The sequence below is a fragment of the Coregonus lavaretus genome, assembly GCF_964263955.1.
Source record: "Coregonus lavaretus genome assembly, chromosome: 4".
Classification (NCBI taxonomy): Eukaryota; Metazoa; Chordata; class Actinopteri; order Salmoniformes; family Salmonidae; genus Coregonus; species Coregonus lavaretus.
The window spans coordinates 8376046-8391437 of NC_139991.1; the positions used below are offsets into that span (position 1 = coordinate 8376046).

The following is a 15392-nucleotide window of genomic DNA, read 5'->3' on the forward strand; positions in this document are numbered from 1 at the left end:
TTTCACAGTTCTTGCTTTCTAATGGCTGCATTGCTAGTAATCATCTCTTTGGAAACATGTACTGTACATTAGAGAATGTGTCTACTCTTGTAGTACACAGTGTCTCACCGTTCCTTGTTTTGTTCTGTAGGTATCTCCCCCTTTATAAATCAGCCAACATCCATTGTGGTGACAGAAGGATCAGTCGCCCGTTTCACCTGCAAAGTCACTGCAAGCCCTCCTCCCATCATCACCTGGGAGTTCAATCGGGTCACATTACCCCTGGCAACTAAAAGGTATGCATTCTCATTATTTAATTATCATGCCAAGTCATTAACTTTATCTTTAGAGGGTGTTTGAGAGTATTGTAGAAGTGTATTACGATTTTAAACTGTACATGTCAGAGGGATAGAAATATCAGAGCTGTGTGCTCATCCACTAATATCTATGATGTCAATTGTATTGATTGTCTTTGTGTTCTTGTCTCTCCCAGAATCACAGTCTTGCCCAGCGGCGTTTTGCAGATCCACGGGGTGGAAAAAGGGGATGCTGGGAACTATCGTTGTGTGGCAACCAACATTGCCAACCGTCGCCGGAGTACAGAGGCAACCCTCACTGTCACTCCAGGTGGGCGATAGTGGAGAATTAGCACTCTTTTCAGATTTAAACATAATATATTCACAAGCATTGCATCAAACATTATAAGCCTAATAAAAGCCAAGTTATATTTATGTTGAGTAGTGAAGTGGGCACCCTGGTAAATCCTGTCTCCCCTCCACAGCTCCAAGCCCCAAACTGCCTCAGAGGCCTCGTATCATCGCCGGGCCCCAGAATGCCACTGTGTCCCTGCACCAAAGTGCCATCCTGGAATGCATGGCTACAGGGAACCCCCGACCTCTCATATCCTGGAGCCGAGCCGACAGCAAGTCCATCGATGTGTTCAACACCAAGGTGCTGGGCAATGGCAACCTCATCATCTCTGACATCAAACCCCAACACGGAGGAGTGTACATGTGCAGAGCCACTACCCCTGGCACGCGCAACTATACAATCGCCACAGCCAACATCACTGTGCTAGGTAAACACGTTAGTCGTCTGTGTAGAGCTGCTAAAAGTGTCAGTTGTTATTACAGACATCATTGTTGGTGTTTGTTACATCTAAGACGTTTCCCTTATCCAGCGCCTCCGTCCTTGGTGGAGTGGCCGGAGAGCCTGACCCGTCCACGTGCGGGCACGGCCCGCTTTGTGTGCCAGGCTGAGGGAGTTCCCCTGCCCCACATCACCTGGCTGAAGAATGGAGAGAAGGTCCACTCCAACGGACGCATCAAGATGTACAACAGGTCTGAGCTCTAACACCAGATCTACTCTAGCTAATATCTCTCTGCTCCTGTTTGTCTCCCTCGCTGTTGTTTATTTATATGATCATCCCATTGTTTTAGAAATCCCTGCCTCCTAACCACCAACCATATTGTATGTTCTGCTGTATGCTAATTGAAACAGAATCGCTAATTCCTTTACCCTACAGATAGTTGTCTTGGTTGACTGGAAACTCAGTCCCAATGAAAAATTAATCAGCCCTTCCCCACAGTAGAAAGGAAACTGAATAATTTACAAACGTGCTAATGGCATTTCAGTGGATTTCCCACTAATTTGCTGCCTCTGCTCTTACCACTGCCTTGGCTTGTTAACGGTTTCTGATTTGAAAGGGAATGATAGAGCTGGTAAGCGACGGGTTAAGTATTGGTAGGGGAAGCTGGAGGAGGGACAGAAGTCTAATATGGCCATCTGTGTGTTTTGTCCCACAGTAAACTGGTGATCAACCAAATCATCCCTGAGGATGATGCCATCTACCAGTGCCAGGTGGAGAATGAGCAGGGCTCTGTGCTGTCCATGGCCCGGCTCATAGTGGTGATGTCAGAGGACCGGCCCAGCGCGCCCAGGGACATCCGGGCTAACACTGTATCTAGCTCCGCCATCTTGCTGGCCTGGGAGAGGCCGCTGTACAACTCAGACAAAGTCATCGCCTACTCTGTGCACTACATGAAGGCTGAAGGTGAGATATGATGGCCAGCTCAGGGGGAGCCTCTTCTATGTCTTGTACCTTTTCAAACAGAAACTCTTTTTGATGTTGGCAGGAAATAGTTAATGTATTGGGGCATTCCATATGAATGGCCTTGGTAGCCCCAGGAGTTAACAGTTAACACTGTTTAGAGTCCTGAATGCTCCCGCTTCCTCCTTGCCCCCAGAACGGAATGTGGGAGATTGACCATCTGTTGTTAATAGTTGGTTGCTGGGCAGAGGTCAAGGAAAATAATGATTACTGCAGCTTACTCTGTACAAACAGGACTGGCCTTCCATTGGCGATCTCTAGCCCTGTGCATGAGTTTTAAAGGTGCAGCACCCCCTACACTAGATGAGATGCAGGATAGACAGGAACCGTTCACGAGAATACAAGGGCTGCACTGTAGTCACTAAATCCCAGTCATTGACTGCTGGACCTTTATCTTTCCTGGGAACCTGTATTGTTGATGAAGAGGCACCAAGAGTCACATTCAAACAATGTAACAGTTCAGCACAAATGTTATCCAGTTCATTCAGGCACTGTTGTTCATTGCCGGCTATGGAATTCCATTGTATAGGCCAAATGTACAAAATCCATGCAGCAAAAGAAACACCTGCTAGGCTATGTAAGGATAAGGACATTAACGGAAGCAAGTTAGAAAATCTGCTCCTTTCTCCTTAAATAACTGCCGTCTGTCAAGGATTTGGTGCACTTGATTAAGATTACGTGACACATTCTGTCCGGTCCCAGAGAATGACTGGCCATTGAGATTGACAGGAGTGGTAGCACCGGAGCATTCTGCACCTGAGGTTTCAGACACAGAGCATTGGCACTAAATGGAGGTTCTAATGAAAGGAGGAACTAATTAGTCTGTGTGTTGGAGTGTGCTAATCCAACAGAGGAGATTCTGTCAAGGCACTGGGACAGTGTGAGCTGGACTGGGAGGGAGGCTTTGTGTGTCTTTTCAGGGAGGTTTGCTGGGCCATTCAGGCCCCTGGACAAGGCCTTTTCTGTTTACTCTCAAGGATCTTGTTTTCCAGGTCAGAAATCAGGCCGAACGATTCAATACGTCCTGGCTACAAGGGAGTCTTTTGTGGGACCTTCCTAATCTGTGCTAATTAAACTGCTATTAGGCGTAGCCAGCAATGTGGGAAAATTGAATGCTGGAATTTGGCTTGAGCAATGTTGATGAAATTGTCTATAAAAGGGGAAGGAACCAGTTTGATTGAGTTGACACTTTTTTTTATATTGTCCATACTGAATGGACCAGAAGCCCACTGTTAGAGACAGGTGTACAGCATATCTTTGTAAGAATCAGGCGCCTCAGACAAGGAGGTTCCTAAAGCCAAAGTGATTATGTTCTAATTGCTCTGCATACTGAGAGAAATCATTGAATGATGATTATGGGAAGTTATCAAAAGTTGTCTTTGTACTCAGAATGTATGCAAATCTCCATAGGCCCTTTTAGGCCCCTTTCCCCCTTTAGCGCCCTAAATAGTTTGCATTGAAGGACCAGATCCCCTCTGAACTCCTTGCCTGTACATGCAGCTTACAACAACTAGAACTCTGTGGGTGGTAATTGATTAAATGTGTGCCCTTTTCTTCCCTCAAACCAGGCTTGAACAACGAGGAATATCAGGTTGTCATTGGCAACGACACAACCCGGTACATTATTGATGACCTGGAGTCAGCGCGGAACTACACCTTCTACATCGTGGCCTACATGCCCATGGGAGCCAGCCGCATGTCGGACCATGTGTTCCAGCACACCCTGGAGGATGGTGAGGCCTCGTCGTTAGCTCCCACATACACAAACATACAGTCCACCCTGGCCTTTTATCAGGCTGTAACCCAAGGGAACCAGAGGTCATGTGCAGCCATAACTGTCACCCCATGATGGATAAAAACACCCCCAGATGAATAGTAAAGAGAATGCTTCATATTGATCCTGTACTGCTTCTGTAAGGTCTTCTATCACTCTAATGGAGGACTCAGAGGATGTTTTCCAGTGTGTTTAAACTGTAATGAATAGGCTGTAGAGAGTGGGCAGTATTGTAGGTCCTGTAATGAATCTAGTGGGGCTGACCCCTGGCTGTCTAATTGGGGTCGTCTCTAAGAGGGCCGCCAGAGGAATAGGGGAGTCTAATAAGGAAGGATTAGATGGGGGACCACTCGGCTGGTTAAACATTAGTCAGGCTGATATTTAGAGATCAGGAATGACCCTCTCTTCTATAATCTAACTCCCCACAAGGGCCCTTCACAGTTCACACCACCCCATGAAATGTTTCTGCACTGTGCAACCGTGACCACCACTTATGATCAAGGAAAATTACATTTCTTACATATTCCACAGAAAATAACTGCTCTATTGTCCTTGACTAAGGGAACATCTGTCACATGATTGATACCAGTCTAAATCAGATCACATCTATTTATTGTGTACACTTTCAGACTAACTGAATAGATTTTCCAGTATGACTGAGTGTGATGCACAGTGAGCTGATTTGTGTCTCTGGGTTTATTCATTATAATCTCAGTAACTAGCTCTGTTACTTTAGCAACCACAACTCTTCCTTTGTTCCCCACCAAAACATGATACAAAACAACCATAAATAAAGACAGAAACCACAATACAGAGACAGTAACACAGTAATGAACAAGTTGGTGACTGTATAAGCCTCTACATGACGGCTCTGTCTCCCTCTCCACAGTGCCCCTGCGTGCCCCAGAGCTCAGCCTTACCAGCCGCAGCCCCACAGACATCCAGGTGTCCTGGCAGCCCCTTGCAGCCAAGCTAAGCCGCGGCCGGGTGTCGGCCTACCGCCTGTCCTATCGTACCAGCGCCGACCAGACCGTCACCCAGCTGGAGCTTCCTGGGGAGAAGACCCAGTATCTCCTGGAGGGCCTGCAGCCCGACACCATCTACCTCCTCCGTATCGCTGCAGCCACTAGTGTGGGCTGGGGGGAACAGACAGCCTGGACCTCCCACCGCACCCCTAAGGCGTCCAGCGCCAAAGGTACTTACACGTGCTCCTCAGTAGTAGCGATAAGTTATTGGCTGCTCCCTGATGGTCCGATGCTTCAGGCATGCACATGATCAATTATTTTTCTGAAGTTAAACATGTGCTCTGTGTGTCCCAGTCTTATGACTAGGTTTCTGCGTGCACATATGATGTTTGTACAGATATGAGTACAACTGTATGACTTCTAATCAATCAAAGTCAAAAGACATGTAAACAAGAACAAGATAAGTAAGCCAAAACATCTTTGATGAACCGGAATTTCAACCTTAGATTTGTAAAGCTACCAGCCAGCCACATCACCAAAATAAACATGTAAGTCCTTACTTCCTCTACTGACTTATCATGCACACTAAAACCATCATGCCTTGCAGGCGCACAGTGAGAGCACACTTCCCTCTGCACATAGTCAATATAGGAGCAAAGAGGCTGGATTATCTCTAAACCTTTCTTCTTCCCAGTCCTCTGCCTAGTGTGTGAGAGAGAGCCATGAGAAGAGCTTGCTCTAATAATCCTGTTAAGGCATTGCGTTTGTTACTCCATGACCTTTGGCCCTCTCTGTCAGTAACATCGGAATGGCTTCAGTCATGGGTCATAAAAGAGAGGGACCCAGGCCTCCGGGTGGGAGGAAGAGTAGTGCTGTTTAGGGCTCCATCTAAGCCTTAGGGGTGGGGGAGGGGACTGCTGCCCCCTCTCTCTCTCTCTCTGTCCTTTGGAAACAAACAGGATCTTTTCTAGGATTCTCCCAGGATCATGTCGGCTGAATAGGTATTCTGTCAGTAGAACTGAGGACCTGGCTCATCTCTGCTAGTGTGTGTTTGTGCCTGGCTGTGTATCTGTGTGTCAGGCTGGGGCATGGTATGGATGGGCCTCTGGTTGGGGGCTGCAGGCTGGGAGCCTGTTATTTCCATCAGATAAAGCCAGTGAGCAGCTGGGTAGAGAGCATTCCTGTTTTCAAGGAAGAAGACAAGCTACAGAGTCAACTTGCTCCCAGCCTGCCACCCTGCATCTCTTACAATATAATACTTTTTGGTGACTTTGCCCCTATTTGTCCAGCAAATTATTTCTGGGAAATCTAAATTAGCATGTTTCTGCCATGTTAAGTGGTTTACTCCTAATAATTTGGGTGTCCCAAACAAATTTGTTCCTGAACAAGTCCTTAATTTGTTCAGGACTAGCTAACCTTTCTTTATAAATAGTTTTAGACTGTCAATAGTAGCAAGGCTCTGAATGGTATCTGAATATGAAGCAAATTGAGCTTCTTGAACACAATGGTATGGCCATTGGGCTTAAGACAAAGAAGGCCTGATAGGGTAGCAGGGTTTGGGTGTGGGTGGGTTTCATATTCCCCCTTGACTTGGAACTATTTCAGATGAGCTGGTTAAAATAAAGACATCTGAATAAAAATTAATATTCATGCAGGTTGAGCTCTGTAAATAAGTAGTACACATGGCTCTGCTAAATGACTAAAAAAAATAAAAATAAAAAGACAGATTCTGTTTGAACCTTACCTCAGACCTGTACTCAATAAATAAAATAAAATGTTATTGGTCACATACACATATTTAGCAGATGTTATTGCGGGTGTAGCGCAATGCTTGTAATAAGAAATAACACACAAAAAAAACTAAATACTACAAAGTTGCTTAGGAGCTAGAAGCAGAGCTGCCATGTCTGTCGGCGCAATCTTCACAAAAATATATAACAAAATACTCTGATGTTTACTGTGACTCTAACCACAGATCTCTCTCTCTTCTTGTCTCCCCACAGTGACCTAACCACAGATCTCTCTCTCTTCTTGTCTCCCCACAGTGACTCTAACCACAGATCTCTCTCTCTTCTTGTCTCCCCACAGTGACTCTAACCACAGATCTCTCTCTCTTCTTGTCTCCCCACAGTGACTCTAATCACAGATCTCTCTCTTCTTGTCTCCCCACAGTGACTCTAACCACAGATCTCTCTCTCTTTTTGTCTCCCCACAGTGACTCTAACCACAGATCTCTCTCTCTTTTTGTCTCCCCACAGTGACTCTAACCACAGATCTCTCTCTTCTTGTCTCCCCACAGTGACCTAACCACAGATCTCTCTCTCTTTTTGTCTCCCCACAGTGACTCTAACCACAGATCTCTCTCCTTTTGTCTCCCCACAGTGATTCTAACCACAGATCTCTCTCTCTTCTTGTCTCCCCACAGTGACCTAACCACAGATCTCTCTCTCTTTTTGTCTCCCCACAGTGACTCTAACCACAGATCTCTCTCTCTTATTGTCTCCCCACAGTGACTCTAACCACAGATCTCTCTATCTTTTTGTCTCCCCACAATGACTCTAACCACAGATCTCTCTCTCTTTTTGTCTCCCCACAGTGACTGTAACCACAGATCTCTCTCTCTTCGTGTCTCCCCACAGTGACTCTAACCACAGATCTCTCTCTTCTTCGTGTCTCCCCACAGTGACTCTAACCACAGATCTCTCTCTTCTTCGTGTCTCCCCACAGTGACTCTAACCACAGATCTCTCTCTTCTTCGTGTCTCCCCACAGTGACTCTAACCACAGATCTCTCTCTTCTTCGTGTCTCCCCACAGTGACTCTAACCACAGATCTCTCTCTTCTTCGTGTCTCCCCACAGTGCCTCTGGCCCCTGAGCTACAGTTGGAGCCTCTGAATTGCACCACCATCATAGTGCGCTGGCAGCTGGCACCAGGAAACTCTGTCAGCGTCCAGGGCTACAGGCTGTTCTACCACGAGGAGAGCCAGGCTGAGAGTTCCCCCATCCAGCTGCGTGCCCAGGACAACAGGCACACAATTGGAGGCCTGGGTGAGTAGACCACACCTAGTACACCCTTCCTATGATGCAATTGTTGCTGATGACATTTGTCTTGATTTTGGATTTCAATTGTAAGATTAAGAATATGTTCTAGTCAATGCATGCTTACACATTGAAAGTGCAAGTCCTCCTTAAACTGGATTCGGATCAAAGATGCTCTTTGGTTTATTGACTAAAATGTCTGGTCGCTATCATCTGCCACTAGACTTCCATATTAGTAGACATAAATCAAGACCAGTCCCGGTAAGATCTTAAAAACATATTCTGTGTCCTCAGCAGGCATGTTTAAGGTATTTTTAGGATCAGAAAAGCCCATTAGTTTGGGAAGGACAAAGTATTTTCATGTGAGTTGTGGGGGCTCATGTCCAGAGGTCCAGAAAGGAGCCAACCCCCCCAATGACCTAACGGCCCCAGCCTGGGTTCCAATGTATGTCCCCCCAACAGCTTTAGAAATAGCTGCTAGCTGGGACTGAGGAAGGGGTGTTGGGCATATGCTGGTTCTCTGGCCTCTGGGTCAAATTCATTTTGCCACGTTGGAGAGTGTGGAAGGAAAGGGAGTCCCACACCACTGCAGTGGACAACTGACCATCTGTGGCCAGAGGAGGTCAGCCAGGTGGCCAGCAGCTGAATTTTGAATCAGGAAGCGAAGCTCTGGCACTAAACCAGGATTATAAAGCATAAAGGGGGGGGGGTATGTGTCCCATTGTACCTTTTAGTTTTCTTGCTACAGTATGTGTTCTGTTTTGTCATGGAGTGGTCTTACTGTGAGGGGGGCGATAAATATGACTGCTGAAACTTCCTCCATTTTGGCACCAGCTGTTGTTTAGAATGACACAAGGCTACAGTAGTGAGTAGGTTTTAAAGTGCTGTACTTTATGAATATATTTGTTGTTTTGAATGGATAATAATTTTTCAATATAGAGTATTTTTATAAAGCTTGAGGTTAAACCTATTGGAAAGATAAGAGAAAGAACATATGAAGTCTGGCTTTGTGTGTACATTCTCCTTTTCCTCATGAACCACATTTCCGTCCTGGAATAATGAACATGGTTGACAAACAAGTTGTAGTAATGTGATATAGATAGATATCACCAAAACACACTTACTATGCCTTGGTTTTTCATTAGTTTCTCATTGAAACGGTTTAATGACCTCAATTGTGCTTGTTTGATAGAAGAGCTGGCAGAGGTGTATTCCAGGGCTGTCTTTAGAGGAGGGGGAAGCTGTTATTGTGGAGCAGTTTTATGGTGTGTTTTATGACTGCTGTGAGCAGAGCTATTGGAGGAGCATTCACATCAAAGGCTTTCATTGTGTTAGGCTTTGAGGGCCACAAAAGAGACTTCATTGACCAAGAGTCAACCAAATTCAGCCCCTCACTACTGGTAACCAAGCTTTTAAAGGCTTTCTGCTAGTTTCTGTAAATACATATCCATGGAATGTGACATGTAGTATGACATGTTGAAGAGGAGGATGCATCACATTTATCTTCCCAAAGGTTTCCCCCCTCAGGGGAGAGACTTCCTGTTGGAGAGGAGACACAGCAGTTTAATTTGTCACATATTACTGTCAGTGTCAGATAGGTTTTAGGTATGATTTCAGTGCCTGTCCATGGCACCACATTTTAACAACGTTGATTTCAGTTAGTGGAGAGTTAAACAGAGAAACAGCTTCAGATAGAAATACTGACTTGACTCAGTTTTCACTTCAGATATGCTTTGGTCAGTTTGGTGTGACATAGATAATAAAACATGAGAAGTGTAACATTAAGTCATTTTTTCTTTTTGTGGATGTGACCCACATCTCAAAACGGGGTATTTTAATTAAAACTGGGTATTCTCATCAATTTGGGTCTGCTTTAATGTCCATGTTTGCCCATAATTGAGTATTCCCTGTCTCGATTTGACCTCCCACGGACAGAACAACAGTGGAAAGGGCATTTCCCTATTGATATTGTTCACTGTTGTTTGAGTGGCAAACTATTACTTATGTCCCTTAATAAACTATCCTGATGAGAAGAGGTGGATGGCCCTTCAATTTGCTCTGCAACCAATCTGAGCAGACAGTCACAAAACAAGCATAAGCGGTGGGATACATATTGTGCCCAATATGACATTGTTTTCTCACTCTCACTTTTAATCAGTCTACTTACTATTGCATTGATGAAGTGTTTTACCCATTAGAAAACACTCTGGATACTTCTCATAACAAGATTATTTACCCTCCATGGCATGTCTGAAGTACAGAGCAAAATGGAGCTTCAATTAAAATGTTAATTGGATTTTATCCAGGATAAGGGATTACGCTGTAATGTCTCTGATAGTAATGCAATTAACAGAGGCTTTAACTTTAACTCTTTACTTCACCCAAGGACACTTGTGACAGTCACACGGGTTTGGAAACCACAACCACACACAGCCTAGAGAATGTGTTCGATCAGTCAGGGATTACGAATAACACCAATCTCACTGAGTGACTTGATAAGTATTTCAGATCTCTGGGATCTAAATTCACTTAGCTTTGATGTGGTAAAGACAACAAGCCAACCGTTACTGTATTATCGAGTCTAACAGAAAAAAAACATTAACATGGTTGGGTTATAAATCTGTAATAGAAACAGACCAGCTCTGCTCTGGCGATTACTAAATTATCTCTTAAGACCATTCCACATGACTGAAAGGGCTCTCTAAGTGAGGAATGTGAGAGGTTGTAGCTCAGTGTATAAATGGACATGGTGTTGAAATACTGAGGTCCTCCCATTCATGTTTATTCTTCTTGTGACACAGTCAGGGTTGAAATACCTCCCATACCTGTTGGCACCAGGACTGTATGGTCTGTAGTAGATTTATCTCATAGCTTGGGGCCACCATGCCCATCGTGGAGTGGTCTTTTCTCTGGGAAAACGTTCATTATTGCATGCCTGGTGTCAGATAAAAGATAGATGGGTATTAGTGGGCCCACTACATCAATAAACTGTGTGTGTGTGTGTGTGTGTGTGTGTGTGTGTGTGTGTGTGTGTGTGTGTGTGTGTGTGTGTGTCAGAGGGAGATATACACTCCCCCTATGATATATGCTGTTGTGTGGATCAGTGTGGGAGTTGACATTTATGGCCCTGGCTCAGACCCTGCTTGCTGTGGCCTGGGGGGCCATTCTCAGGGCAGAACAAAGCCTTAGGAGCCTGCAGGATCTGCAAAACGGCTGTAAAAAATCAGGTGACCACAAACAGCTCAAGAATGTCCACTCAAATACAAACTGGCATCATAATTTATGGGGAGAGCAAAGCCTTGCAAGATTAACCCAACGGGAATGATTAACCCAATGGGAATGATGGGAAAATGAACCAGCTTCACTTTGGTGTGTCTTTACGCAATGGCAGTAAGGGTTAGGCAGATTGTGTATTATTCTGAGGAAATTAGTTTTTAACTTTTCTCAAGCAAAGTGAGTAAGGCACAACAAGTTTGAGTGATGTTAGTTTTTGTGATTGAGTGATATTAGTTTTTGTGATATCAAAGAAGAAACATTTGGACTTGAAGCCACACACAGGGTGATTATTGCCCATTATTATGTGGCAACTGAAGCATATCTTATGTTTGTGAGGGATTTGGTGTTGTTGAATGAGCCAGGGCTAATACACATTTCCTTTTGACCAGGGTTTATTGTGAGTGGCGGTTAGTGCGAGCATGGGTGACTCCATACAGAGGGGAAGGTTTGTGTGGACACCTTTTATCTTCAACCATGGAGATCCTTGATAACCTTACCCAAACCATGTGGAAAATGAACACTTCAATAAATTTCCATGAAGTAAAATTCCATATTTTCTCCTAAATTGCTTACAGAAAACTTTTGCAAGTTTTTAATTTATTCTAGGTCAGAAAAACAATATTTGTAACAAAGTATAACCTTAGGACACTCCTAGGTTACAAAGAGCAGTTAAGCTGAACAATTGAGCTTGCCATATCTAATCATGCTTTCATTATATCGGCTATGAAATTGCCCATTGAAGAGTTCTGCTCTCTCTCTTCACCATTTCCTCCTATTGGCACTATTTATCATCATTTATTAAGTGGCTTTTTATTTTTGTCTCTTGGTGTTTTTCCCTCTTTTCTGCTCAGTTTCCCTGCTTGACCCTCCCCCGCTAAGAGCGGTGTCCATAACCCCTCCTTTGGCAGGATTTAGCTTGCCCAGATTCCATGTCAAAGTTCATGGCCCAGATGTCACAGCCTGCCCCCTCTCCCAGCCCCTCTCCTGCATAATTACGGCGGGCTCATTGTGCTGTGGACCTGGGCAGGGGTGGGACTGTGGGACCCTGACTGCTCCTTTTCAGAGATGGACACTGAGGCCGAACAAAAGCCCCTGGGTCTGTCCAAAGCCAGCCTGACTGTGGACACCACAGTGGACATGGGACAGGAGGAAGCTATGCTAGTGTACACTAATTTATTGTCTTTTACTAGAGAAAGTAAAGATATAGGAACCTCAAAAATATGTGCAGTTATTTTCCTGTTATTTTCCAACAAACAACAACTCATTAGCATAACTACATGTTTTCTGTAATAAATGACTTCAATAGCCTAGTAATTGACCCATCTATAATGTAGAAATATAAATAGAGAAGCTTCGTATTTTTATGCAATCAGTAATATTTCCGTTGATCTACTCTTTAGAGGATACTACATAGCTTCAAATACACTTTTAAGTCGTTTTTCTCCCCTCCTGCAAGTCACTTCTTTATCTTTCCCCATTAAGGCTTAGGGCACAGAGAAAGGGGAAGGATTCTGAGGGAGAAAAAAAAAGAGGCTCAACTCGTATTCCACACCCATGACCTCAGATTCCTTCTGAGTTGTATCTAGGCCTGACCTGCTGGCTCCATTGAGACTCCTCAGGGCTAGGGGTCTTAGTGGCTCAAACCACAGACTCTCCTCCTCCCCATCCCCCTGCCTCCCATGGCCCTGACTCCACCCCCTGGAACCTCCCGTAGCCTCAAGGCCCTCAGATCGATCCTAGAAAAAACACCGTTGTTTTAGCTCTTGGAGCATAGTAAACATGATGAGACGGTTGTTCAACAAAGTGGTTGGATTTTTCACAATGACTGTAATTGCTTTTTTGATATGTTCAACTCTTTTGAAGATATAGAACCTGCTCACCATTACAACATATATTTTCACATACATGCAGTGAATATGTCCCTCTAGCAGTTTGTCAGATGATCAACATGGGTTACCCTGGGGTTTAGATCATCTAATTTAAGGTTTCCAAACTCGGTCCTGGGGCCCCTCCTGGGTGCACGTTTTGTTTTTTTGCCGTAGCACTACACAGCTGATTCAAATAATCAAAGCTTGATGATAATTTGGAATCAGCTGTGTAGTGCTAGGGCAAAAATCTAAACAGGGGGCAGGACTTTTATTCATCTCTGTTGAGACATGACCACAGAAGCTGTTAGTAACATAGAACTCATAAATGACTGCTTCTGTGACTGGAACTGAGGATACGTAAAAATTTATGCACACATGACTGTAAGTCGCTTTGGATGAAAGTGTCTGCTAAATGGCATATTATTATTTATTTATTATTTATTATAGACGTGACCTCAGTTTGAATCCACACTCCTGTGCTCCTCTCAACATCTGTGTCCTGGAGCACAACCTAGTGGTAATGTTATACACTGCATTACTGTTCCATGGTGAAAGGGAAAGGGGGATACCTAGTCAGTTGTACAACTGAATGCATTGAACTGAAATGTGTCTTCCGCATTTAACCCAACCCCTCTGAATCAGAGGTGCGGGGGGCTGCCTTAATCGACATCCACATCTTCGGCACCCGGGGAACAGTGGGTTAACTGCTTTGCTCAGGGGCAGAACGACAGATTTTTACCTTGTCAGCTCGGGGATTCGATGCAGCAACCTTTCGGTTACTGGTGCTCACTATTCCACTGACTATAGTTTTGTTATTAGTACCTGTACTCTGTACATCTTCTTGTGAAGTACTGCAGTCTAACTATATAATTCTGTAAAGCATAGATTACTTTCTATACAGCCACCTGCACTTACCCACCCTCTTCAAAATCTGCTCCAGTTGGATAATGATGTCTCATCCCACAGCCTCTTACGTAGGCCTATGATGTGCTGTAAGATCTCATGTAAGGCTGTGCAGCAGTTCAGTTTCCTCTAGACTAGAGTATACTGTATTTCAGTGCTGTTTCAACAACTGACGACTGAAATGCAAATCAATATGTCCCACAGTGTTTTTCAAAATAAACGTATTGAATTAACACTCACAGATTGAAGATCATTTGCTCAGATTCCTCTGCATACTCTGTGGGTAATGATGGGTGACATACTTTGAAATATTGAAGAGCCTTGGAATTCCTAGGAGGCAGTAAGTCATTAGTTTGATAGATCCTCAGCTATTTCAGCCAGGTCCTCAAGGTTGCAGCAGGAGCTTCCTGTAATTGCCTGTGTAATGATATTTTAATACACTGCAGCCGGTTCACCCAATACAGTCATACTCTAGCTCAGACAATTTTTCTGGAATGAGTTATACTATTGTTACGAACAAGACAGGGTAATAACACATTAATATGATTAAAGTATTACCTTTCCAACCCCATCCTCCTCTTCTGAATATGTCATGCACAGTAACCTGGTTATTCCAGGATGACAAGAGATCATAGTCTAGGAGACAAATGAGGCAATCAAAGCAGATATGAAGTGAAACATTTGGATAGTGTTTGGCCTGAACTCTTTATCAGTGGCCTTTTGGGTACAGAGAGGACATTTGACTTAGCAGCGTTTGTTCTACCTGGGGTATGTAAGGCCACTGAATCTGGCCATGTGACTGACCGCTCTGTCTTTCCTAGGGGGGGGGGGGGGGGGGGGGCATTGTCCTGTGGTTTAACCCCCCTGTCCTGGAGCTGAATAGGACTGACCACTGGCCAGCAGCCCTGGGTGGGGGAAGGGCTCCCCTATTCTCCCTGAAAAGGCCCAGTGACAGAGTGATGGATAGAGGAGCACCTCTATTGTGTGCCCTGCTCCCAGCACTCTCTCCCCCACACAGCCAAACGCCAACCCTCACTGACCTCTCAGCCATGCTCTTTCTGTTCCAGCACCCTCACAGCCCACTGGTTGGAGAAATCACACAGCCTCTGGTTCAGTGTAATGCCCCCTAGTGGACAGACACACTCACTTCCACTTTAGATCACATTGCAAAAAAGGATACTATACCCATTGGCCTACAGTGAAAGATATGTAAATGTTGTAATTTTTTTAGACCCAAGGAAGAAGTACCATGTGAAGCTCCTGGCGTTCAGTTTCATAGGAGATGGCTACCAGGCAGACCAGACTATCAGCACCCCTGGATGTGTCTGTAAGTTCTTCACATAATGCAAGCAACCATTGTCTATAATGATAGATGAAAGCTATGATAATGATCGTTCTGATAGATGATAGTTCTGATAGATGATAGTTCTGATAGATGATAGTTATCAATCCTTCGATGCATGAGTACCTCTAACATT

At 44.5% G+C, this 15392-nt stretch overlaps 1 protein-coding gene across 1 annotated transcript in view; it reads left to right on the forward strand.

The window, feature by feature from the left end:
* LOC311127907 (protogenin A-like) overlaps positions 1-15392 on the forward strand; it is a gene marked incomplete at its 5' end in the record, with an annotated part of 38408 nt that overhangs the window by 18429 nt on the left and 4587 nt on the right. Inside the window, 9 exons of the mRNA XM_084159806.1 lie at positions 131-275; positions 473-606; positions 761-1057; positions 1160-1319; positions 1785-2032; positions 3658-3822; positions 4753-5058; positions 7688-7876; positions 15146-15241. Coding sequence (XP_084015932.1) covers positions 131-275; positions 473-606; positions 761-1057; positions 1160-1319; positions 1785-2032; positions 3658-3822; positions 4753-5058; positions 7688-7876; positions 15146-15241 — 1740 coding nt within the window. The remainder of the gene's footprint in view (positions 1-130; positions 276-472; positions 607-760; positions 1058-1159; positions 1320-1784; positions 2033-3657; positions 3823-4752; positions 5059-7687; positions 7877-15145; positions 15242-15392) is intronic.